The sequence below is a fragment of the Mercenaria mercenaria genome, chromosome 4, assembly GCF_021730395.1.
Source record: "Mercenaria mercenaria strain notata chromosome 4, MADL_Memer_1, whole genome shotgun sequence".
NCBI lineage: Eukaryota > Metazoa > Mollusca > Bivalvia > Venerida > Veneridae > Mercenaria > Mercenaria mercenaria.
The window spans coordinates 10,135,005-10,161,877 of NC_069364.1; the positions used below are offsets into that span (position 1 = coordinate 10,135,005).

The window sequence follows — 26,873 nt, forward strand, 5'->3', positions numbered from 1 at the left end:
GTGCATGTTTAATATAATACTGCGTTTATAAACTATTGGATAAAATATATTTTATGATTTACAGGGTTTCATGCAAAAGCTGATTATGAACCAGCTGGTTCCAAGACATCTTGTGACTACAGAAGGTGAAGATTTACGCTTACATGGAATACAGTGCCTTATTGTTCACTTTTTGTCTGTCATGACGTATTTGAAAGGAGACAAAACTCTGCTCCATCCCTTACAGACTCTGATGTCAAATCCTCAAACATGTGGTGTATGTATTTTTTTCCATTATATTAAGTCAGCATTTTACATTTGGTTGTTTCCATTTAATTGTTTTTGTATCTTTTGCATGAAATGATTTCTAGTTCGTGGATCTTCTGTTGTTTTTTTCTTTCTCTCGCCTGTTCTTTCTTGTAATGTATGACTTTTAATCAACATATTGAAACATCTTCTCTTTTGAACCCACACTTCAGAATTACATCAAACTTAGTAGCAACCTTGCATGACCCTCTGTCAATGGTTCAGATTTAATCCTTTTATTGGTCATAAGAGCTAAAAATAGGTAAACCTCTTATGAACTGCTTGTGGGATCTTTATCAAACTTGGTTTGTAGCATTATTGTAAGGTCCTAGCCAAATATTTATTCAAATGAGGTTGCTTGGTCCCTTTTTGGGGCTGCCACAGGTAAAAATAAAAATACGTGAAACATAGTCTTCTAATGGACTGCTTGATAGAACTTCATCAGACTTGGTTTGTAGCATAAGTGTAAGGCACTCTCAAAAAGTATTCAGATAGGGACAAACACCCGTAAATGACCTCTTCACATGACCCGCATGATAGATCATCATCAAATTTTGTCAGAACCATCTCTGCATGGACATCTCTCGTATTTAGCTTAATACCTTTTGTGGGCTGCCAGAGCTAAAAGTAGAAAAAAAGAACTTTTAAAATACTTCTCAAACATGAACAATTTGATATATCTTCAACAAATTAGGTCCGTGGCAGCCATGTTTGGTCCTCTTTAAGATTTATTCATATGGTTCCGCTTGGCCTCTTTAAAGAGCCGCCAGACCTTAAAATAGAATAACCCATCAACAACTACTCATGAAACATTTCGTTGATCTTCACTGATCTTGGTCTTAATCATCTTTGTAATGATCTTTCTCAAGTTTGTTCAAATTGTTCTGCTTTTTATCTTGTTTCAGAGGCTGTCAAAGCTAAAAGTAAAACACCTTTGAACAACTTCTTCTGTTGCATCGCTTGATTGTGCACCAAAACGTAGTTTGTAGCACTTTTAAACATTTTCTGCTCATGAACCACCTGATGAATATTTTCCAGATTTTGTCTGTAGCATCATTGTAAGGTCTTTTCAGAACATCTTTTACACTTGGCTCTTAGGGACCACCAGCACAAAAAATAAAAAATCTTTAAATGGCTTCCTCTCGTGTAGTACTTCATGAGTCTTTGCCAAGCTTGGTCTGTAACATCCTTTTAATGTCCACTCTCAAAAACAGTTAAATAGCTCCACTTGGCCCCTTTTGAGTTGGTGCCTGTGCTAATAATGCAAAGCACCTGTAAAGAAGAGGGCCAAGATGGCCCTAGGTTGATCACCTGAGAAACACACTATAACAGTGTAAACATGTTTACCCTAGTAATTTCATGGAAACAAATATTTTGGTCAATTTTCATTAAGATTGAACTAAAAATGTGGTCTCCTGAGTTTAAACAAGTATTTTCTTAGGTATGACCTAGTGACCTAGTTTTTGACTCCAGATAACCCATATTCGAACTTGACCTAGATTTTATAAAGGCAATTATTCTGACAAAATTTCATGAAGATCAATTTAAAAATCCAGCCTCTATCGCATACACAAGGGTTTTCTTTGATTTGACCTAGTGACCAACTTTTTGACCCCAGATGACCCATATTCAAACTTAACCTAGATTTCATCAAGGCAATCATTCTGACAAAATTTCATGAAGACTAATTGAAAATTACAGCCTCTATTGCATACACAAGGATTTTCTTTGATCTGACCTAGTGACCTAGTTTTTGACCCCAGATGACCCATTTTCGAACTTGGCCTAGATTTCATCAAGGCAATCATTCTGACTAAATTCCATGAAGAGCACTTGAAAAATACAGCCTCTATCGCATACACAAGCTAAGTGTTGACAGACAGACAGACGACAGACATACGCCGGACATCGGGCGATCACAAAAACTCACCTGAGTTGAGCGTTGCTCAGGTGAGCTAAAAACGTAATTCTTGCTTTGATGGTCTTCGATAAATATTGCTTATACAAGTGTCCCCATTTAATTTGTAGAAAAGAAAATCTCATTATTTTCTGTGATACAATATTTTTTTAAAAAATAGAGAAATTAAAAGATAATTTGCAATTTTCAAATTATCATATATTAAAGCTTGCAAGATCAATTGGGTAAAGGTTATTTTCAGACCAGCAACTAAGGCCCATCCTCTCTTGTTTTTATTTCGTTTAGTACAATAGGTCGTATGGTTAAAAATACACAATTTTTAGTGATCACAGAATTCAAATCACATCTCCATAACTCTTGAGTATTCAAAATCTGATTTTTTTCAGAATCACGATGTTATACCATATCGTTTACCTGGGAGGAATATAATAATTGAAATACATGCCACTTTCTTTCTTACTCAACTCCTCCTACAGTTTCTATCCAATTGAAGAGAAATTTAGTGTACATCATTGGCAGGATGCATCAGATGCATCATCGAGAGTTTCATGTCCAGTTATTTTTTCCTGACCTATGCCCCTTTGTTCTGAACAAAGTTACAGCTATATCTGTACATCGTAGGACCATCCGTGGCTGAACAGTTAAGTCACCAGCTTTGAATTCTCTGCTCCTTACTTATATGGGTTCGAAACCTTACTTGGGGCAAAGAATGCATTATGAGAGAAAGCCATGCAGGTGGTTTATAGAAGCTGGGAGAAATTCCACCCAGGTGTCCACCTAGGCATTTAATCATTACCAAGGGGGCCTCCGTGGCTGAGTGGTTAAGGTCACTGAATTCAAATCACTTGCCCCTCATCGATGTGGGTTCGAACCTCACCCGGGGCGTTGAATTCTTCATGTGAAGAAGCCATCTAGCTGGCTTACAGAAGCTCAGTGGTTCTACCCAGGTGCCCGCTCGTGATGAAATAATGCTCGGAGGGGCACCTGGGGTTTTCCTCCACCATCAAAGCTGGAAAGTCGCCATATGACCTATAATTTTGTCGGTGCGACGTTAACCCAACAAATATGTTAATCATTACCAAAGGGCATCTGGGGTCTTCCTCCACCAACAAAAGTTGAAAAAGTCGCCATATGACCAAAATTGTGTCAGTGTGTCTCAAAGCCCAACAAAAAGATAAAATAGTTGTTCCTTGTGTACTCAGCCCCTACATGAAATGTTTACATTATTTTTCTTTCAAGGACCATTCACCTGAAATGTATTTTATTGCCTATGTACACTATGCTTTTAACTTATTTCAGAACATGTTTTTACCAACAATGCCACAGGATGATTTAGAAGACATAAAAGAAGCTTTGTTAGCAGCACGTCAGAACAATGGAGGGGAAAATCCAGTCTTCTACCGTAAGTAAAATGGAGGCATTTGCATTTCATAATAATTAAAATATTCATTAATTTAAGCAGTTTGATTGGTTTAGCCGAGACGTTAGTATATAATGAACCCATTGTTTAGCATTTTTGTATTCATGCGGGAAGTTTTTGCATTGTGTCAGCGCCAAAACTAATTGCAGTAATGTTTAAAAAGCGGCAATAACTTTATTATTTCGTAACAACGAAACATGTACATTAGATCATTTTCTCATTTCTTATCTTTTTATGTAGTTAATCAATATTCTAATTTAATAATCATCACAATTTTTGGTACCAGAAAATTAATTACAGTCGTCAAAATCTTTAAATTTATTTTATATTTTCTTCTACAGGTTGTCCAAATGGTCATCCTTATGTGATTGGAAATGTAAGTTGCTCCGCAAAATTAATGTTTCTAGGTTTTTAAAAATTTGCAAGTAGCAGACAAGATACATAACATTCCTAAAAAGATGTTTTATCTATAGGTGTGCTATTCATTGTCTGTCCTTTTGCAAAACAAGGATATGTGAGGTCTTTTGAAACTTGCTTGGAATGGTGACAAATGACCCTGAGATGATTCCTTGTTATGCCTACTTTTGGTATAAATGCAAAAAATTTGACTGCTATAATAGCAACAAAAGTAATTGAGCCTGGTACATAATTAGGCGGCGTCAATAATTAACTTCATCAAGACATGGTGCAGAGCACACAACCCAGGTTACTAGGTTCAAGGTCAGGGTAACACTTGATGGTCGGAGTTCAAATATCTTAACTTCTTGTCATTTCCATATTTTCTGAGGCACTGGGAAGATTTTCAAGAGTCTCTAGGTCTAAGGTCAGTGTCACATTTAGAAGTCAAAGGTCAAGTGTCTGTACTTGCTTGCTTGATATTGTTTAAACCGTTTTAAAGATATTTTGTAATTTTATAATTGTCATTAAATTGATATAGTTACGCAATTTATCTATGCTTTTTGCAACATAGTGTGGTCGGCCAGCTACAGTTGGCAATTGCAGAGACTGTGGTGCAGCTATTGGGGGAGAGGGATATCAACTTCGCCCGGGAAATATTCAGTCATAATCACGCAGCAACTACTCTCGGAACAAATAACCTGTCAGACGAATTGCTTATAACTCAGTCATGCTGCATGTATTTATTTGCCTTTCCGTATTTCTGTCCATCACTGCATCTCTCTTAAAGTATTTGACCTAGACTCATCAAGATCACTGTTCTGGCTCCTGACTTCAAAGGTATGCATAACGGACCGAAAACTTTGTGTTGCATTATCTCAAAATATTTTGATATAGAGTCATGTAATAAGATATGAATGTCTTTGTGTATGTGAAGTTGTGCACCTGAGATTCTGTTTCTAATTTAGCTCAGCCAGATCAGAGTTTTGGTTCTTAACATGGTCGAAAATATCCAAGGACATGAAAGATTCTGCCACACATATGTCAAAAACTATTTGACCTAGAGTCATGAAGACGTATTGAATTATTACTCGGCATGGAGTTGCGCATTTTGGGAATTGGGCTTTACTCCCCACCCCAACTACTCTTCCCAAAAGAAAAGATATTATTTACTGTCAGTAATTTTGAATTTCCACTCAATGTGAACAACTAACACGTCTGTACAATAAAATAAGTGGAAACACCAATAGACATATATCTACCTCTTTACGCTCTACATGTTAGACTCTAAGGTGAATAAGCATTTGTCGATGCAGTAGCAGACTGTGATATGTTATATTCGTCTGTAAGGTTACGGTTTCAGAGTTTAGTTTCCTAATTGCATGCATGTATGTCATTCATAATTGTTTATACTCCTTACTGAATAAATGGTGCAGAGTCTATTATATAACTTTGCATCGATGTATGAAACACTGAATATAGATTCGGTGTACTGTCAAAAAAACTTTGTTAATATGTTTAGATGCTGGAAGTCTCATTTGAGAAATTTCATAGAAAATTGACTCTGTTCCATTGATTGGTATGTTATCATGTTAACTAATATTATATTTTATGTAACCTCATTTTATATATGTAGTGCGGTAGACCATACGTAGTAGCCAGATGTAAATGCGGGGCTGAAATAGGTGGACAAGGGCACAAGTTACTTGCATCAAATACCCAAGACACTGGGTTGGTTGTTTCATTATTCACATCTCGATTGTTACTGTATACAAAGTCTTTCTTTCTGAAACTGTTTTGCTGATCAGGGAACGTGTTTTTGTCAGTATTATTCTTTATGTTAATTGACGTAAGGTAATAGAGTTTTCAGTTAAATATATACATAATTATTTCTGTTTAATCTTAACATTCCTATTCTGAATGCAAATTAGCCATGCTTTTAAGGGCAGTGACTTCGAATCGTTTTTGCTACTTGCCGTTTGTATTCAATGTATTCTTTCTTATGAGGAAGTCATCCAGCTTGTTTCTTAGGCTCGTATATGTCTGCAATAATGCCTGTGAATGCATCTGGAGTCTCTTCCATCATTAAAAGCTGATAAATCGCCATATGACCTATGATTATGTCAGTGTGGCATTAAGACCAACAAAAACAAAAAGGCATATCAATCAGAGGCACTTGTGATCATAACTTGCTTTACGATGATTACATTGCTTCATTGAGTTATAGGGAAATAAATGTGAAATATATCCGAACTTTTCACAATGAAAATAGATCAATTTTCACAAATAAGTTTTCACTGCTTAAAATTTTAGATTGGCTTAATTGCTTTTAAACGTGAAATGCAAAAAAAATGTTTAACTGGAAGATCGAAGTATCTCTTACTTGTGAACAATAGATCTTACATTTCTGCTCTACTGTCCCAGACATTAAAAGATTAGAATGTCGCTGTTGATTTGTAAGATGTGCAAATGTTGAGCCAGATGCAATGCATATTGCAGTTTGAACATGTACATGTATATGAGGCAGCATTAATTTTGATAAGCTAACTTTCTGGGTTGACGCATGTGTTGTAGACCATACATGTTCGTCTGTTGTCAGGTGCTTTGTCATAAGTAGCATGGTATCATGTTATGATAGTGGTGTATACCTTACAAATTATATAACATGTTTATTAATGTTGGAATAGGTTTACTTATATTTGTGTTTTGTTACATTAACATAATACCTAAACTGTGTTGGTGAGATGTAAAACCATACAAAGCGAAAAAATGTTAGACAACTGCAGTGTCCATTTGTGACAATAAAAAGATGACGGTGGTTTGGGTCCGGTCACCGGACCCCTTGACCTGAAGTCAGGAGGTCTTGTAATCGGAGGGCTATTACAAAGGAAATAAATGTCAATGTGCGTCTTTACTAATACAGTACTGTATAACCAGTGTATATGTTAAACGCTGCGAAAAAACTATGGGTAGTTTTTATAAAGTTGCCATTATTACTCAGTATGTATCAGTTTTTTAACAGAAAGATAAAGATATGTTAAATGAAGTGCTGTTTTTATATATATTCTTTAGGCGAGACAACACACTTACTGGTCATATCCTTGGACGTGTACAAGTCAGAGGACAAGGTCCGAAACCAGAGAGAACATTGACTCCAGCTTATACTGCAACTATAAGACTTCTTCTGCATATGTCAATGTTTATTGGTGTCGGCAGTAACTTACAGGTAAATTTATGGCATATTCAAACTTGTTGGTAACTTTACCTTTCTTTTAAATATTCATGGAATATGTCTTTCCTAAAGCCAGGTACAATTGGCAAATACAATAATTGATGTGAGATACAGTTCAGTAGATTTGCTTGCTTCTTCTATGATATAAATGTATTTTAATTATCCTCTGCCTTTTAGAAAAAAAACTTGGACATAAAAGTTGGCTGTGTCCGTCTGTTTTATCTGTAACTCTGCAAATCTTCAAGGGATTTGAAATTACCAGACACAAGTTTTGTATAATGAGATGATGAGTCGTGTGTAAGAACCAGATCCATAGCACAGAGGTCAGTCAGGATCTACGTGTGTCTGGTCCATAAATCTGCCCTTCTTCAAGCGTTTTCAAAATCACGAGGTGTATGTTTCTAATAATTGAGAGGACTTGTAGCATGCAATGCTCAGATCCCGTTTTCAAAGATCAAGGACACACATAGATTATTAGTTTTTTTGTGCGGTCAGTAACTATGCTGTAATGGATATTCAGATAAATTGGCACAGCTACCGAAACAAAATGATGTATCACATGTGACACCCAGGCCCAAAACTCAACAGTCATGTCGCACTTGCAGATAGACAAATTATCTTGTCTGTAACTTTTTATGCGTAGGTATATATTGAAATAACATAAATATTCACCTTTACAAGACGATACACAGACTGCTTTCTGTGGGGTCAAATGGACATGTAATTGCTTCTCTTTTATATGAAGTCCAATACTTTATTATCATGATTGCAATACATTAGTGTGATACGCACAGCAGCTCTATGTCTGAACCAAAACTGATACTCAGTTCCACTAGTGTTTAGTTCAAGAATTTTCTTGAGTACAAAATGTGTTGTTTCCTAGAGTCGTGTGTTTATTTGTTTAATAATTATTTCCCATTAATATGATATAATATTTCATTTCATTCGTTTTACCAATACAGATATTTGAAAGCATTGGCAAATTTTAATTTTCCAGACATTTTAGACTACATACTATTATACATAGAAAAATAGTAATAGTTAAAATTATAATTATGCTTGATAGATTTTTTAGTATGTTGCGCCCTTACTTTGAATGGGGCTTTGTATTGGCTTGAAATATGTTTTACCACTTGTGAACAGACTCGTCTAAACTGAGTCTGCTATTGTTTGGATTGGTTGCGTTCTATGGTTTTAAAGGGTCTGCTTCTAGAGCCCTCCCCACCCCCCCCCCCCACACACACTTTGCACACTTTGATTCATTGCTATAAAATATTTCTGGTCCTTTGGAACATGGAGTTCATTCAGTAACTGTGTAAAAGAATTCCGCTTAAGCTGGTGCTAGGAGGCGTGAGGCTGTCGTGAACACAGTCAAAGCGAGTCTGCTATAAGGCGTTAGAGGAAATTGCACTTTCCTTTCCAGTTCCTCTAATAAATAGATGCAGTCATACGAGTCCGCTACTTTTTTACTTTGTTGCATTCTTTGCTTCCAAAGGGCCTTCTCAATGTTTCATATTGTAAGTACTTCTTTAAGAATTGATATTAAAAGTATGAAGGAATTTTTATTCTTATGGAGAAATTAAAACACACAGAGCTATTGTCACATTATTACAGGGTGTTCATGCACTGATAAAACCTGACATTGATAATAACGGAGTAGAGGAATTTCTTTGGGCACATATACAACAAGATGTTGACGACATCTACAGGACCCTTGGTAGAAGTGTTGATGACGTTCTTCTTCTGATGCATACAACAGTGGACTACATCATGAGAGCACACAATGAAGGTACAAAGATGATCTTCTAGCCATATTTTTCGGTTGCTTTTGCTGCTTTGTTTAAAAATGTCTTAAAATAAGAAAATAGGTGATTGTTGTAAACTTTAAACGTCACTAAACAAATTTGCAATTAACGTTCCAAGGGCGAAATAAATTATTAAATTTGAAATACAGCAGGATGGCAATTTAAACAAAAGGTAAAATGATTTTCAAATAATAAACTGCCAGTGAGAAGTATAGCCAATTTAAAAGCAAGCAGTAACGAGGAAAGGAAGTGTTTAAAAAATGCATGTTGATTGTCAGTTTGAGCTGTAAATTAAAACACCATACTGTTTTGCATGTATTTCTTTTACATGATGTAACATTTCTGCAAAGATAACTATGTTTTGGGACAATATACTAGTATATTCATTAGGAAGGAAAATCCCGATGGGATAAAATGATTGCCGTGTTATCGTATGCTGTCGAAACACTGGCCAACACAATAAAACATTATTTTTACAGTATTACATTACACTTCTTACAGGCGACCATGTAGGTGGCGAAGCTAGTCAGCTGTCATCGAAAAGAGGAAGAAATCAGTGGGAAGCTGGATTTTCTGCCAAGTTTCTGCAGGCGTCATTGAAGGTGGAGTTAACACTACAGTTACATACTGGCTTTCAATAAAATCAATTTAGTCATTGTCATTAATCAAAAACTCCTTTGAAAAATGCCACAGTAGATTTTTTATATAATTCCTGTCCTATTTCAAATATATGAACGATGTCCTATTTTAAATATATCAACGATTTGCAAACACTCAAATATTGATAGATGTTCAAAGTAAACTAAATGTTTAAAATGAATTAATTCTGTAATAGTGGTACAATACAAAGTTATTTATCAACTTTTTAAAACATTGTAATATGTGTGTAAATGTTGATATAACATTGAGGCCAGTCAAAATGTTTGATTTTGATGACCTCATTTAATTTTATGCTCGTATTGTCTAATTTAAAAGTATTGAATCATAAACGGTATTCGAATATATGTTCTATTTACAAATAATCTATTTGTTTGATTTAAAACCCGTGTTCTTCATGAAATTTGAACCAGGATGTAGTATTTAATAATGTAAAAGCCTTTTGTAGTTGTTTAAGTTGGTCATAATTGTTTGATACAGACTTCACAGACACACGGTAGTAGTACAGTCTTTGAGAGGCAGGGCTATTATTTCATATTCCGCACTAAAATTACTTCTCGGAGCCAGTAGATGGAATACCGGTCCCGATCAGTTGAATGTTTAGTGCTCACTCGGGGCGTTGAATTCTTCATGTGAGGAAGCCATCCAGCTGGCTTACGGAAGGTCGGTGGTTCTACCCAGGTGCCCGCTCGTGATGAAATAATGCACAGAGGGGCACCTGGGGTCTTTCTCCACCATTAAAGCTGGAATGTCGCCATATGACCTATCATGTGTTGGTGCGACGTTAAATCCAACAACAACAAAAAAATGTTTAGTTTGTCACAGTATGTGGAACTGTGTCCAGGAAGTAATATTGAAAAAAACAAAATCAGTTAATATCAATCCGCGCTGCTTCAAACGTATAAAACGCTACAATTTTAAATACAGTCACGAACGTTGGGGGGTTGTTAAGTCTACAATTTTCATTCCAGTGGTGTTTCAACAGTTTAGACATTATAATGTATATAGATGCCTCTTCGACATATATATAATTATATTCAACTTTGCTCATTCTACAAAAGGCCCTAAAGTTAACAAATCCAAGTTTGATTAAATGAGTTGGAAGTCCTACCAAAATTCAGTGTGGTATTTTTAAACATATGATACTTTATATTTTTGTAGAAATTAACAACTTTTAACTATTACTTTTTTCTGCATAAAGTAATCGCTGTAATGTGTAATTTATTTTGAATTATTACAAGGGCATATAAAGAAGTTTCAACAGCTGTATATGTTGTTAGTAATATCAATTTTTATTCCAGAATATTGACAATGTCTTGAAAACGAACAATCAGCTACTTGTTCAAGATCAGAGACTTGGTATGTTAATGCTAACAGTTGTGATAATGTTTGTTTGTTTGCCTGTGGGTTTGTACTGTTTTTTAAGTCTTTCATTTATGAGAGGGCGGACAGGTAACCTAGCCTGTGTTATAGGATTTTTTACCAGTACTTACCTGTTCTCTGTTAGTAATTGCCGTCAACTCCCATGAATCAGAGGTAAAGTAGAATGATTATAGACGTAATATTATATCTTACATCAAATCATGTCAGAGAACATATCACTTGTCAGGGGATTGGACTCATGGCCCCAAAATTCTTTGGTCTGTGTTCACTCTTGAGCTAAGCAGATGCATTTCTGTGATAATTAAATTAGAATTGAATAATTGCTGTATAGTAATCAAGTAGACTGGTACTGGGATAAGCGAAAACAGTTTTCTTGCTTTGAAATTTAGGAGTGCAGCATTACCGTGTTTGACAAGACATTTGCAGTTGGAAGTTATATCAGACCGTTAAATATGTACATATAAGAGATAAGTATTTTACACGCCCATTATCTACCAATTTTGGTCACAACGTTTATTGACATATTGTGCTGGAAGCTAGTATAGATCTTTTCGGAGATACAACCCTTGAATTACTCAAACATACACAATTGACAGTGTCAACTCCCATACTTGAGCAGTTCATTATGTAGTATTGCCCAAACTGGGTCTCAGTGTATGTGGGCTAAATATTTCAGTCAAGATCAGTAATCATTACACCATTACATCTGTGACTGTGCATTAAAAAAATTTTGTGGTTCTTGAATTACTAAAATAATAGTGAAAATTGACAGTGTCCGCTCTCTATGTTCACAAAACTTCGCCACAATGTGCATAGGCATTCTTTCTCTGGCCAGTTTTATTCCAAGTCACACTTGAGTTATGGCCCTTGAATTACTTAAAACTGCGAAAATTGACAGTGTCCTCGTAATAACTAACATATCTTGTCTACAAATATCCTTATGTAGTCGGATTGGTAATGGGCATTTCATCTTGGTCGATAACTGGCAAGTAAGTCTATGTTGCTCTTCGATGGGCATATATTGTGACAGTTTGGCAGTTTTGCTAGACAGTAGAAATCTCTTAATACGGAGAACCTATATTACTCATTTTGTATTTGTATACTTTATTAATAATGCTTTTGTCTGTTATAGGTGCTGATCCTCTACTTTGCTTGTTGTACGAGACAGACACTAATGTATTGAGGGAGAATCCAGCTGCTTTGGAGGAAATTCCTAGAGTATGGCGGTACAGAACGCCTATATCTCTGCAACATCTTCGGCAAGAGGCAGAAGCCAAAGTATCACAAAAGCAACACAAAGTGTTGCACTTATTCCTGAAAGAGGTAAAGTAATTATTGTGAACAGACTGTTTAGTAACGTACTTTTTTGATATGAATTATTAAATCTTCTGTTATGAGCTTACCACTAACTTAAAAATCTTACAATAGTTTGCACAGAATATGTATTATTTCTGATTAACAGATGCTTAATGTTTTATAAGTGTACATTTCATTTATAGGATCACCATTTAAGAGCACTTCGATACATTCCGAGTATCCTACGCCTTCATCGAACCTTGTTCCAAAAATATCAAAGGAAATTAGACAAAGCGGAGGCTTCACAAATCTTAATTGCTCATCTGAAAAGAGGTATGTTTCGTCATGCTGTCTTTGTTTAAGAATCATTTTATCTTCAAATATGTTTTTAAAACTAGGTATTGTTTCGGAGCCGATAAAATATAGAGACAAGGAGTTAAAAATGCATACTTCTAATGACATGTCATTTTGTCTGATACAGAAGAAATAGCTGGTGGGGAAACGATGCAGTTGCTACAAGATTTTGCAGATGCCTGGGAGTTGGTCAGAGAATCATTGACTTTGTACTGTAAGTACAAAAAAACTGAAACAAATTTATGTTTACTGTGTTGATCATACTTGTATTAAAAGGGTTTACCAGATTTGAATGTGGCTCTTCCAGTTAGACTTCTTTCTTTTTTCGGTAATGCTACATACATCTTGAACAAAATCTTCTCTGTTCACTGACATTGATGTAAAGAATGTTTGGTAACTACGCATCGGCATTCTTTAACTATCACAATAGATTGAATGTATGATTGTAGATTACTAGATATATTTATGCACATTAATAGAAAGAGGGTTCTCTAAAACAAGGAGTAACAGTATTGCATTGGGGGTCATGACAGTTGAATAATTCCTATTGGCAATTAAATGTTTTTTTAATTAGAATTTTCTGGTTTCAGTGTGTCCAACAGAACTAGGTGGTATGATAGTCTCAAAGGAGTACTGTAACAAAAGTATCACAGACAAAACACCAATATCTATGCTGCTACCAACAACAAAAGAAGCAGGGCTCTGTTCTTATGCTTTATTAGACTTTCTGATGAGAAAACAAAATGATTTCTTGGATAAATACTTGAAGGAAGCACACAGGTGAATTGTTTTTGTTCAGTTATTGTAAACTATATTAGTTGTATATTTTTAAGTTCAACATTTCTTCTTTTAATAGCTGACAGCCACAGAATTGAGACTTTAGCTAACAGCCACAGAATGAGCTATTAGTGTAGGTGGCTTCATTGTCTTTCCTCGAGAATCTTTGTCATGCATCATCCATGTTGACGCCGATATTACTTAAAACTTTACATATGAATGACAAGGATGTTTGCACAGGCAAGACCAATTAAATTTTGTTTGTCCAGCACATCTAAAATGAAATAAAGTTCAAACCGAGTCTGCAATTTTCACTGTTTGCCTTGTTTTCGGTGCTTCCGAGGGATCTACTTTTCAGATTTTATTTACATCTATACCGAAGTATATTAGCATGGTTTTGTGCACTGCAGTAGACTCGAGGTATAACAGAAGAAGAAAAGCATGTGCCTTCTCATGAACTGCTTGATCAATGATTACCAAACTTTTACTGCCAAAGCTTATAAAGCGCTTGCTGACTGTTCTCTGATTCAGATTAAAAGGGACATGATGCTGATAAAATCCTCTTGATTGAATTGAAAGCAGTGCGTGTTTGTTACAAATTAAAAGGAAAGGAATGACTCCTCATAGTTTATTATATATAAATACCGTTGTCTTGCTGTTCATAACGCTGAAAGAATAAAAATCGGACTACTATAGAAAAAAATAATAATGGCAGCATTAAATTTTATGAAATTGGCCAAACATGGATGCAGCCATATGTATTTATGTTGTCATTTACGCATTGATGAATTGTCTATTTAGCAACTACCCTTTAAAAAGAATTATTTCGATATTTTTTCTGTTTCAGAATTACTTCTGTTCTGACTGAAAAACGTAGATAAATTACTTTTCAAAATAAGGAAATGCAGTTCGAATGATGATTCGTTTTAAATAATTTTAAATCCGCAGTTTTGCATTACGTTGTCATGGAAACAAAATGGCTGTCATTTTAATTTCATAACTTTCTCAGTTTTCATCTTTCTTTGCCTTGGATGAACTATGAAGTTCGAACAGAAAGAATAAACATTAGAACAACTTTTCTCGTCACTCGCTGTAATACGTTGAACAGGTATACTAAAACTTCCCTGTTTAATTATTTTCGTTACCTTGTATAACATTTAGAAATAAATGTGTTATTTGTGCAGAAAATCTGGTAGTATATCAAGCGTAAACCCCAAAGAGGTGACTTCAGCCCACCTGATCAGCTACGACCCTCAGCATGATATTCTGCCATTAGTCCTAGCTAATTGCCAATATTCTTTCGAGATGGGCAAAGGGACAAAGATAGAGTATGATTTTGCTGCCTTAGAAAGACAACTGATGGATAGATTCTTGTTCTCCAAATCCAGGATCGATGTTGGCAGAGTGTTAATGGTAATTAGTTCTGTAAATTCGCCGATTTCATGTTTAGCGCCACCTGGCGGAATTCGAGCACTTGTGAATTCAAGATGGCGGCCTATGGGGTCATGTGAAAAAATAGCAAAATAAGTCTATATTAACGATCTACCGCATTCTTCTTCGAATATATCGATATTTCTGTATACATCAAGGTTATCTGCATTGAAATCCATCAGGTATGTACTAATTTAATCTGAAATGTGTAAAATTTTCCGTGAGTAAACATGCCGATATTGGTTACAACAGTGGGTGGGGTAAAATCAGATTTGTTGTACATCGGTTGATATTTTGTGAAAGATGCGCAATATCTTATGACTACATCATGACACATCGTGATTTTAATCAAATTTAACATTAAATGCCATTTAAAAGAAGTTTTAATGCCAATAATGGATGTCATCTTTGAAATCTATTATTATACTGGCTATGATTCAAGGAATCTAGCATCTGGGTATCATATGTATATATTTGGAAAATGCATAGCATTCAGAAACTGACAACACGTATGAGTTAAACAGTGCGAATGACCTGTGCAGAAAAATGTACGTTTAGATGTGGAACACAAACCTAGTGTCTCGGAACACCCACCCTGGAATATGATTCTTATGATGTACCAACCCAGTCCGTGTAAACACCCCGGTACACCATGGGATACATTGATTTCATGCTCGATATACTGTTGTAGTGGTTCTCGTATCGGGTGGCCTCGGTAGCTCAATTGGATAGAGCGTTGGCACGGTAAGGCAAAGGTCAAGGGTTCGAATCCCGGTCGAGGCTGCACATTTTTCCAGAGACTGTTACATTTGGGGGCTTGTCCGGGATCCTCAGCCTTGGAGCCCATGCGAGGCAAAGCAGTTTGGCTTGGGTGTGAATCTGAATTCGGTTAATAGTCTGCATCAGACATTGGCCCGGAGTGCCAATGTCTTGCAATAAGAGGGAAGGTGTGTAGCGGGTCTCGTATCGGGTGGCCTCAGTAGCTCAGTTGGTAGAGCGTCGAGTCTTGGTCGAGGCTACACATTTTTCCTGAGACTGTTACACTGTTTAAAAGGATAAAACTACAGTTAAACTAGTAAATAAATAGTTATCTATAGAAATTATTGTGTCCCGGGGTGTTTACCTTGACCCATACCAACCTAGTTACCATTTCCTTGAACAATTTTATCTATATATTTCTATAAATCTTTATTATATCTTCTACCCTGCAGGTCAGAAGATGTCAAAGAAGCGAAAACTTACAGATGGCGCTGCTAAGGATGTTCAACTGTACTGTGTTTGTCGCCAGCAAAATGACAAGAATGAAATGATGATTCAGTGTGATTTTTGTGATGGTTGGTTCCATCCTCGTTGTGTTGACGTTGATGAAGACGAGGCTGGTAATTTATCGTGTTGGAACTGTCCTGGGTGTATAGACATTATGAACGAGAACCCTTCTCTGTCAAGAAATGGTAAGAACGAGCTAAAGAAGAAGATAAAATGTGTTATTTAATAGGGTGTAGCGATTAGGGCTGGGACGATTTCAAAATTTTGTGTTTTAGCGGAAATATTACTGTGGATCTATGTCCTGGTCTAAAAATATATAAAGTACGACTCGTGATGTTTACTGATTGAGAGCGATTAACGGTTTTGCAAAATTGAAACTGGTTTCACCAAGTAATCGAATTGGATCCGATTAACCGAGTAATCGTCCCAGTCTTAGTAGCGATATTGAAATTTTCTGTATCACAAACATGATTATTTTAGTATGACGGTACAATTTATCATATCGTAGTCCTGTTTCCAGGTTCGAGTCCCGGTTTATGCTGCACATTTATGTGTTAACAGTCACTGAAAATTAGATTGCTAAGATTTCTCTTTTTATATGTTTGCTTCAGGTCTGCTAGCCTTTCAAGGAAGAATAGCACCAAAGAAGGGATGGGGACAAGACTTCATGGTTTCCGATATTGATGAGAAAGTTTTAGATGAGAAAGTCAAAACTAAACGTCATCGGATAGAAGGGTACAACCTTTTTCGAGAAGGCAAAGTCTCAAAGCTCAGCTGTGTGACATCCGAATCAGGGAAGTACATATACTTTAAGGCTGTTGCTGTACCCTCAATGAAAGACAAAGACTATCATGTTCATATGTGCCTAAAAAATGGTGGGACTACAATGAAATGGGCAACTTGTACGTGTCCAGCTGGAAATGATGGTGAATGCAAGCACATTGTGGCTGTAGTGTATTTCATAATTGATCTTCACCGACAGGGAGTGGAAAAGATTCCAGATATCCAGACATGTACAGATAAGCTACAAATGTGGCATGTCCGTAAACCAATTTCAGACGAGCCCCTTTTATTCAGTGACATTAACTTTGTGAAACATGACCCATTCAAAGTCTCTAAGAAAGAATTGTGTTCAAGTGTTAAATACCATAACCCTGTGCCGCATTTTGCAAAAGCAGTTACAAATACTCAAATTGAAAAACTAGTGAAATTGTATGATACCAGTGGCTTGAAATTACCTGTGATTGAGACAATTAGGAGCAATGAGTTTGAGCCGGTGCTGCCAAAAGTTCAGAGCAATGCCAGTGATTTGAATGACATGCTGTTTGAAAAATTGGAAGATACAGTATTTGAACCTGTTGCCCATGAGCTAACGGACTGTGAGAAAACTTTCTATAAAGGGCTAATTTCATGTGAGATCAAAAAGTCTAAAGTAATCGAAATACAAACAAGAATGCAGAGTAAGAATGCAAAGTGGTTTGCTGAAAGGGAGTATCGAATTACAGCTTCAACTTTCGGTACTTTCTGTCGCATGAAACCAACAACAGATGCCTTCAAGACATTCCAACAGAAGAGGCAACATTTTACGACACGGAGCGTAAAACATGGAATAATGTACGAGAATGTTGGCTTTGCAAAATATGCGCAGCAAAACAATGTAGTGGACAGTGCCGTGGGTCTAATTGTGAACCCCAAAATTCCGTATCTAGGAGCAAGTCCAGACCGACTTGTGCTCACCAATGAAAAGGACCTAAAACTCGTGGAGGTGAAATGCCCATTCAGCTTGTTTGACCGAAAAACTTCGATTCAGAAACAAATAAATAGCCCGTCCTTTTATTTAAAGAAGGAACATGGTGTGGTTAAGTTAAGTGAAAAGCATGATTACTACTTCCAAATTCAGGGACAGTTGAATATATGTGGAATTCAACATGTGACCTAGTTGTGTTTGTCCGCCAGATGACATCATGGTTGTGACTGTAAATAGAGATCAGCATTTTTCATTAATGTTATGTTGCCAAAACTGTCAGACACATGGTTCAGGAAGTTACTGCCCAATTTTGTTGCTTGAAATTATTTTGATCTGACACTGGTTGAAAGTAAACTCAAGTGTAACTTTGCTAAAAATTTCTAAGAAAATATGTGAGAATTTGAAACTGTTTAGAAGTCTGTATATGATATTTGTTTTCCATTTGAAACTTATTTAGAAATGACAATGTGCAATTTTTCTAATGTCAAAATGTGAGTGGTATTTAAACATTACTAGATACTGAAATAAGTAACTGCTCTTGATAGTTGAGACAAGTAGTACACATGTTGTTACTTCTGTATATTAAATATGGTGTAAATTAAAAGATGGATTACAGTTATTTGGATTTGCTTTATATGTAAAGATTAGTGTTTTGAGCTTCTTCATCAATATTCTGCTCCATTGAAATTGTTTACTGTTGGCCGGTTTATCCAAGTATTACCAAACATTTTCTTTTTATTTAACTAGCATTTTTAAGACGCTGACATCTTCCCCACAATTAACTTGTCAACTCCAAAATCATCTGAAAACTTCTCCACAAGTACCTGACAACTTTTCCACAAGTATCCGACATCTTCCCCACAATTAACTTGTCAACTCCAAAATAAGCTGACAACTTCTCCACAAATACCTGACAACTTCTCCACAAGTACCCGACATCTTCCCCACAATTAACTTGTCAACTCCAAAATCAGCTGACAACTTCTCCACAAGTACCCGACATCTTCCCCACAATTGTCAACTCCAAAATCAGCTGACAACTTCTCCACAAGTACCCGGCAATTTCTCAACATGAATTGAGTGTGAGGATAACTGCCATGTTGCATTTCTACCTTGAGGAAATTCTGTAACAGTAGTTTTCTAGTTCTTAAAACCTGTTATTAATGCCAGTCAGTTAACCTGACAATGATTCTACTTTTCACTGTATCATTACTGTATCGTGAAAAAGACCTTTGAATTTGATACAATTTGTGTATCGCGACATGTATCGTGATACAGTTAAATTTGATTTATAGTTACACCGTCATTTCCCTGACTCTTTTTTACGTCCAGTTTGAGAAATTACCACCATTATAAACTGGAATAATGTAGGAGTATCCAGATTGGATATAACAGTAACATGAAACAACGATTATATCGAGAAAAACAAGTTTATTTTGCTCACAAAATGAAGTTCAGATCACAACTGAGTTAAAATGGTTAGGGTAAACAAAAGTAGAATATCGGTAGCACTAAATATGGAGACACATTTTTTTTGTAGCAGCATTTATGATATAACATCGATTTATGAACCACTTATGATGATTAGTTGTTTTACTTCTAATGACAATTGCAAAATCAATTCAATGTACATTATTTACTGCGATCATAATTTAATCTTGATATGGGAGTATGCCTTTCAGAGCCTTTAACAAGTGCTTTCTGGTTTCCTTCAACAATTAACAGATGAACCAAAAAAGCTGTTCTATTCAAGTATAAAAAATAAGAGAATAGACAGTGTTTGAGTTCACAACGGATAGTTTAACAACTGATATTAATTACATATTGGAATCACAAAATTAAAAGAAAATTGCTTTAGTATGTATGTACTATAATATCCCTGACTATTACAAAAGGAAATACCACATTTCATGCAGTTATAGCTGACAATTATTTAACACTTGCTATGCATTATTTCTACAATGAACTTGTCCGCCTTCCATTTACTGTTAAAAGGGGGTGCTTACTAAAAAGAAACCGGCCGAATAGCAAACAGTGCAGATAGTGATCAGACTGCACGGAAAAAAACTTAATTTTATGCTGAATGTTGACATTAATTCTGTTACAACAACTATTGCAAATTAAGTATCAAGTGGAGCAAAGTAATGTATGTCTAACCAAGTCTGATTTTTTTCACAGCAGATAATAATCAGACTGCACGGAAAAAAAACCTTAACTTTATGCCTAATGTTGACATTAATTCTGTTACAACAACAACTATTGCAAACATAAGTATCAAGTGAAGCAAAGTCTGATAGTTTTTACAGCAGATAATGATCAGACTGCACAGAAAAAAAAACTTAATGTTATGCCATATGTTGACATTAATTCTGTTACAACAACAACTAGTGCAAACATAATTATCAAGTGAAGCAAAGTAATGTCTGATAGTTTTTTAGTTTTTTCCCAAAAAAGAATCTGTAAGATACTATGCAGTCATTGTGATACATGCGCATGATAAGAATCTATTGCTTTTTAAATAAGCTACCAGTGAAATTCGCCAAGTGAGCACAAACAGTCCAGATCTTTTCTAACATTGGACACAACGATATTGGTACAGTGTTTCGGAGGATGTCAAACTCTTTCACTTTCCTAATTGCTCGTTCCACGTGAACACGCACTGCGGCTATATTCTTTGTTGCCGCAAGCTGCTGGGAGGTGAACTGGGCTTGGTTTTCAAGAAAGGGTGGGATAGTTAGAGATAATTTTCTTTCTTTCAAGTCATCACCAATGTCAAAGCCTTTATCAGCCATAACAGAATCACCTTCTTCTAGGATATCATAAAGCCCACAATGCCGTACAATTTTTTTGTCACTGCACCTACCCGCATACAAACTTGAAATGAAAGTTATCTGACCACTGGGTGCTATACCTACAAGTCCCTTTGCCGTATTGTGATGTTTGTATGAACTAAATGTTTCTCTTTGGCACACAGACGCAGATGGCTGCTCTATAAAAATTTCCGTACAGTCAATAATGACTCTAGTATCTGGATAGTCTGTTTTGAATGAGATGGGCATTGTTTTTTTTACGTGTTCACGATTTGGCCATATTGGGAGACATCTCAATCTATCGTACAAAAATAGAATCCATGTATTCACTATCTTAGAAATATGTCCTTCTGACAAATTGTACAAGTCACCAATGACTTTCTCAGGAAGTCCCTTCCGTAGTCTAACCAGTGTCAGGAAAAGTTCTTCTAAAGGTGACAGAGATCTTGATGGTCCCCTTTTCGACACAAACTCGTACGGTTTTCCATGCGATGTATTTTCTGACCCTACATAGTATAGAAAATTACATTCTGGCTGTAAAAAGTGAAAAAAAGCACACATGGCAGTATATGTTGGAAATCCTGTGTAGTATCTTATATCGGAATCTGAAGAACAGAAGCGCAGAATAGTGAACTTTTCCTGTGACCTTGCCTGAAGCAAAGCCTTGTGTTTTTCAAAGAGGGCTTCTTTCTGTGGCGATGGATCAGCTTCAATGTCTTGAAGACTGTCATCAGTTGTAGTAGCACTTGAATTGCTAGAGTTTAAGTTGACAGGATTAACATCCATTTCGACATCTTCAATGACAGACTCCATATTGTCACTAGGTCCCGCGTACGAATGGTCTATCATAAATGTACTGCTGGACACGCATTTTTTCACACCGCTTTTCGTTAGTTTTGGAGTTTTGTCTCGGAAAAGCTTGCGACGTGGTGCTTTTGGTGTAACCCATGAAAACAACGTTGGTACAGCATCTTTTTTCAATCGCCTGCGTACTTGCCCTGGCACAGGAATTTCATAACAACTACCGTCGAAATGGGCTGAACATATTCTTGTGTGCTTATTCAAGTTGAAGTCCTTAGAAATGTCTCTTCGTATGTTTACAATCCACTTTTGCTTAAGACTGTCATTTTTGGGAAATGAATGAAAAGAAATGCTCTCAGCTGTTTTGGTTCTAGTGTCGTTGGTGCATAATGGCACACAGCAATGATGAGGCATCTGAAAACGAAAGTAAAACTTTTTTAGAAAAAATAAGCAAAAATTAGAGAAAGGGTGTAGGGATATGTCAAATATAATGTATAATTGATCATTTTAAGTAAAACCTTAATTATTGGCACTGCCTCTGGGTATTTATTCATAAATTTGCCTGCTTTCTTGCTAGAAACACGTTTGTTTACATTACCCCACCCACTTTCTCAATACGGAGCATTACACCGGGAAGTTGCTCATTCGGGAAAAAAAACATAATGTCAACTTAAATTTAATACAGAAATTAGCCTAAATATTTACCTTTGTCAAAGTTTGTGTCGTAGATAATAGCGAGAATACTCTAGGTGTCTGAAAACAATAGTTTAATAATCAAAGTAAACACTTTCAGGAAATGACCCCATAGGCCGCCATTTTGTTTTTCAAGCACCTGTTATCCGCCAGGTGGCGCTAAACTGGAAAGTCGCGAATTAAAGACATTTGGTTCTTGTAGTAACATTTTTGTTGTCTAATACACGTTGTACAGACATTGATAAAATGAATGCTGTTTCAGTTGCATTATATTATGACTTTACCTACAAGTAAAATGACATGGTCTTACAATGTTTATTTTGATTTAAGACGAAATGCTTTGTCGCTATTTGACAAATATTATTGATTTCTACTTTTATTTGTTAACCTATTGGACTTTTTTTCAATGTTTAAGTTAAGAAATATAAAATTAAGCATATAACACACTTACCAGTACCTTGATGTGCTTGCAAATTTTAATCAAACTACTTAGTATTACTGTCATGATATTTCAGATTGATCAAATGGTATACCGAACAGAGTTTACGAACGCGGAAGTTTTCAGGAAACTAGCTGACAAAATACCACAGGTATAACCCTTTATATGTTCATTTTTGTAACTGGTAGAGAATGCAATAATCCAGATCGAAGAATTATGAACCTTCGTTACATTAAGATCACTACACTTCAACTTTTCTTGTCCCAGGACTATATACAATTTCGTGTGTTAGATCCCCAGAGGAGACACAAAATCTCCATGACAAATTGCAAGCAGACCTCAATCTAGAGTCATCTATCTCCTACCTTTTATTCATTGTAAGGAGTTGTCACCTTTTGTACAGACAGCTTAGTTTTGTAACGGAACAAAGAAATACTAGTTAAGTTAACTGACCATAGTAACATCACTGTAATTATGTCGACAGATTGTGTTATACCAAGGCAAAGCAAAGGGAAATAACTATTGTGTCTTATGAGAGTATACCAATATCATATTGCTGGAAAATTTTCTTTTGTCAGAATCGCATCAGATGTACACTCGAAGCATAACATAATATTTTAATACGCTGGAAAATATATAGAACTTCAGGGCGTATTTCGAAGTATTGAAAGACGTGCCGACTTTACAATGAAAATGTTATTTAAACTATTTATAAATTGAAAGAAAACAACATGTTCATTATGAGGAGTTGACGGCTAGAACTGAAAATTTGTCTAGTAACAAATCGAGGGCTGAGCGCGAAACTATTGTATCTTGTTCTTTAGTTATATACAGTTACAATAGTTTCGCGCTCAGCCCACGAAATACGAAGTAAATGTGATACTGCACCATTTGGTTGCAGTCGCAATAAAAATGAGATATGATAATCACAGGGATTCTATTCTAAGACTTGTTCGCATTTTTTGCAGGAAACTTTAAGTGCTGCAGTAAAGACCCAGATTTGCGGTGAGATCAGATCCCTTCCTGACCTTTGTACTTCACTAGACAATCTAGATATCACTATCAGCTTCCTCAAGTCTACAGGAGGCCAACCAGACAAAACGTTGCACGAGTTCATGGAGAAAACACTTCAAATGGAAACCACAATACATAGTCAAAAGGTAGAATTATTTTGTTCTATTTATCGTGTGACTTCTTCGCCACATTGAGATCGCTAAAATATTGTTCGAAATGAATACATACAGTATGATTGTCTGTAGAGGTTGAACATAGTAAATTCAAGGGAAATACGATTGGGCATGAGAATGATAGAAAAGATCAGTTTTTTCCGTGTTTTCGAATAACGTCTGTATTAATTGTAATATGCATGTATCTCTTGCAGGCCCAGCAGTCGTGTGAGTTCAGACATGCACAGTCACTATGGTTACTGTTGTCGCTACAGAAATCCAAAAAGATGATGGACCACAATCAGCATACAGAGGTATGTTTATTAATCACAAAAGTAATGTCTTGTAAGAACTCCCGCCTAAGCGTATAACTCTTAGCACGCTAAGGATACTAATATGCACAATCAAGATGATAATAGAAAAGAATATGTTTTTTGTTGCTGCTATTGTACTCCTAGATATAAAGTATATAAAGTAAATTGGGGCTATACTGGAGCTTTGCATGTTCGTTATTTCCGACCGTCTGTAATTCCTTACTTGGGTCTTACCTTCAAAACGATCTCGGGATATCGTTGATTTGATCTTTTTGACCTTTTCAAAAACGTTAATGTGATGTATGATGTACATGTAGGTCACTTCATCCAAGACCAAAAACATTCTTTGAGGTCAGAGATTAAACAGCTTAGATTTGTATCCATTCTATTTCTTCTAAACCCTTGAAAGATTTTGATAAAGCTAGCATCCATCTCTTGTTAAATTTATTTAGTTGATATGCAAAGCGGGTGACTCAGGGCCTATTCTTCAACATTTGAAAGCTGAAATTTATACCTGGATTTGACATGCTAAGTTTCCATTTTTGCTCTGCCCTTGCTTAATGTTCTCATATTGTACTCCCAAATTATAAACATCTCAGAAAATGTCCTCTGTATGAATATGCTAGAACCTTAGTTATGGCAAATTGAATGATTGCTGTAATTTAAGGTGATGTCTTAGACTTTGAACTATGATGAATCAGGTCACTAAGTCGTAGTGTAAAGTCACACTTCGAGTCAAAGGTCAAACAGTTACACATGTTCATCATCATAATATAACAAAATTATGCACGATCTTTAAAGTCAAGGTCACACTTTGAGGTCAAAAGCAAAATAGCTTTGTTTCATATCCCCTCCATATCTTACACAAAAGAATTTCATAAAACTTGTTTGGTCTACCTTATTAGTTTTAATGGGGTATTTACTAGTGTTAAAGTTAGACATTTGTTATACCCAGTTTATTATGTTTCCCACCACACAGTGGTGTGGGAGACATATTGATTTACTCCAGTTTGTGTGTCTGCCACAAAGCTTGTCCGCACTCAAAGTCGAATATTTCTCATCCGATCTTCACCAAATTTGAACAAAATGTGTTTGACCATGAGGCATCGGCTGAGTTCGATAACTAGCCAAATCGGTTCAGGCTTATTGGAGTATGGCCCTTGAATTACAAAAAGAATCGGCCTTTTTACTCATTTTCAAAGGGAGAAAACTTTTTCTCGACGGATACTTAAAATATTCTGAAAAAGTTTTCTCCCTTTGAAAATGAATGCCATTTGTACTTAAAATATCAGGAGAAAGTTGTCTCCCTTTGAAAATGAATGCCATTTTTAAAGAATTAAAGATAAACAATTGCTGAAAAGTGTGTTCCACCTTGTTGTGCGAAATTTCACCACATACACGCTATTACAAATGCATCAAAACGAACATGTGTAACAGTTCTTTGAAAATGGTGTGTTTTAAAGGCGTTTGACTGTCCAGAAGTGGGGCCCCTTTAGGCAGTCCATTTCCTGAATTCAATATTTATATCAGTATACTGACACTTGTTTCGTAAAATAATATACATGTTTTACATGCTGTTCAATTTTCATCTTAAACAACTCTTTCTTTCTATGATTTGGTGTTGTTTGATTTTTGTTTCTCAAAGCGAAATTCTAAGCCTTAAGTCGAACATTTCTCATCCGATCTTCACTAAACTTGAACAAAATGTGTTTGACCATAAGACCTCAGCCAGGATCGATAACTAGCCAAATCGGGCCAGACATTTTGGAGTTACGGTCCTTGAATTACTGAAAAATCGGCCTTTTTACTCTTGTCCGCACTCTTAGTCGAGCATTTCTCTTCAGACCTTCACCAAACTTAAACAAAATGCGTTTGACCATAAGACCTCGGCCAGGTTCGATAAAGAACCAAATCGGTCCAGGCATTTTGGAGTTCTGACCCTTGAATTACAGAAAAATCTGCCTTTTTACACTTGTCTGCACTTTCAGTCGAACATTTCTCATCCGATCATCACCAGACTTAAACAAAATGTGTTTGACCAAAAGTCCTCTGTCAAATTCGATATCTTTGACCAGGCACTTTGGACTTATGGCCCTGGAATTATGGCCCTTGAACTACCGAAAATCGGCCTTTTTACTCTTGTCCACGTTAAACATTTCTCATCCGATCTTCACCAACTTTGAACCAAATGTTTGTGACAATAACTGACTTGCTATTTAGATGATTAGGCAGTTGTAGGAGACATTCGCTTTTCACAAAATCAGCTCTAGTTTGAATTTAATTTCAACCTATGGATTGATTGTTATAAAGATTTCAGGATATGCTTGTTAGCATAACAGTAACCTGTCCATGTAAAATATTTCTATAATTTCAAGTTTTCTTTTCCAATATTGTGATTTTGCCCATTTTAAATGTGAAAAGATCATACAATTGACTTTATTAAAGATACCTGAACAATTCAAAAGGGTCATAGAATCTACTACCGACCCTGGACTACTTTACAAATGCTGTATACTTCATATTTCTGACCTTGCAAGTTTTTAAAGCGGTAATTTACAAAAAGCCTGTTATAGATTAGATGGATCAAAGAGTTCCTTTAATTGTTGACCTCATCAAGACGACGTGCAGAGTGCACAAACCTGGTCACTAGTTCCAAGGTTAAGATCACACTTAGGTGTCAAAA

The 26,873-nt window shown here is 35.9% G+C and overlaps 2 protein-coding genes across 5 annotated transcripts in view; one reads left to right on the plus strand and one right to left on the minus strand.

The window, feature by feature from the left end:
• Nucleotides 1–26,873, plus strand: part of LOC128556195 (E3 ubiquitin-protein ligase rnf213-alpha-like) — a 175,395-nt gene that overhangs the window by 146,035 nt on the left and 2,487 nt on the right. For 3 of the 4 annotated variants that reach the window (XM_053540359.1, XM_053540360.1, XM_053540361.1), the window contains 16 exons: nt 65–256; nt 3,503–3,605; nt 3,965–3,999; nt 5,656–5,750; nt 7,092–7,245; nt 8,866–9,040; nt 9,558–9,658; nt 11,015–11,072; nt 12,229–12,419; nt 12,596–12,725; nt 12,874–12,960; nt 13,337–13,526; nt 14,708–14,936; nt 22,787–22,861; nt 23,679–23,870; nt 24,092–24,190. In XM_053540359.1, coding sequence (XP_053396334.1) covers nt 65–256; nt 3,503–3,605; nt 3,965–3,999; nt 5,656–5,750; nt 7,092–7,245; nt 8,866–9,040; nt 9,558–9,658; nt 11,015–11,072; nt 12,229–12,419; nt 12,596–12,725; nt 12,874–12,960; nt 13,337–13,526; nt 14,708–14,936; nt 22,787–22,861; nt 23,679–23,870; nt 24,092–24,190 — 2,106 coding nt within the window. Of the gene's footprint in view, nt 1–64; nt 257–3,502; nt 3,606–3,964; nt 4,000–4,593; nt 4,860–5,655; nt 5,751–7,091; nt 7,246–8,865; nt 9,041–9,557; nt 9,659–11,014; nt 11,073–12,228; nt 12,420–12,595; nt 12,726–12,873; nt 12,961–13,336; nt 13,527–14,707; nt 14,937–22,786; nt 22,862–23,678; nt 23,871–24,091; nt 24,191–26,873 lie in introns of those variants that run through there. The other variant, XM_053540362.1, reaches the window with a different exon arrangement.
• On the minus strand, nt 19,379–22,443 carry LOC123554356 (uncharacterized). Its single transcript, XM_045344435.2, has 2 exons — nt 22,284–22,443; nt 19,379–21,992 (listed from the first exon to the last, which is right to left on the minus strand). The coding sequence occupies exon 2, from the start codon at nt 21,990–21,992 to the stop codon at nt 20,472–20,474; it is 1,521 nt and encodes a 506-aa protein (XP_045200370.2). The 5' UTR covers nt 22,284–22,443; the 3' UTR covers nt 19,379–20,471.

What these genes read in the sequence shown, in the direction of transcription:
- LOC123554356 (XM_045344435.2), bottom strand. Translation starts at nt 21,992, where the DNA reads ATGCCTCATCATTGCTGTGTGCCATTATGCACCAACGACACTAGAACC.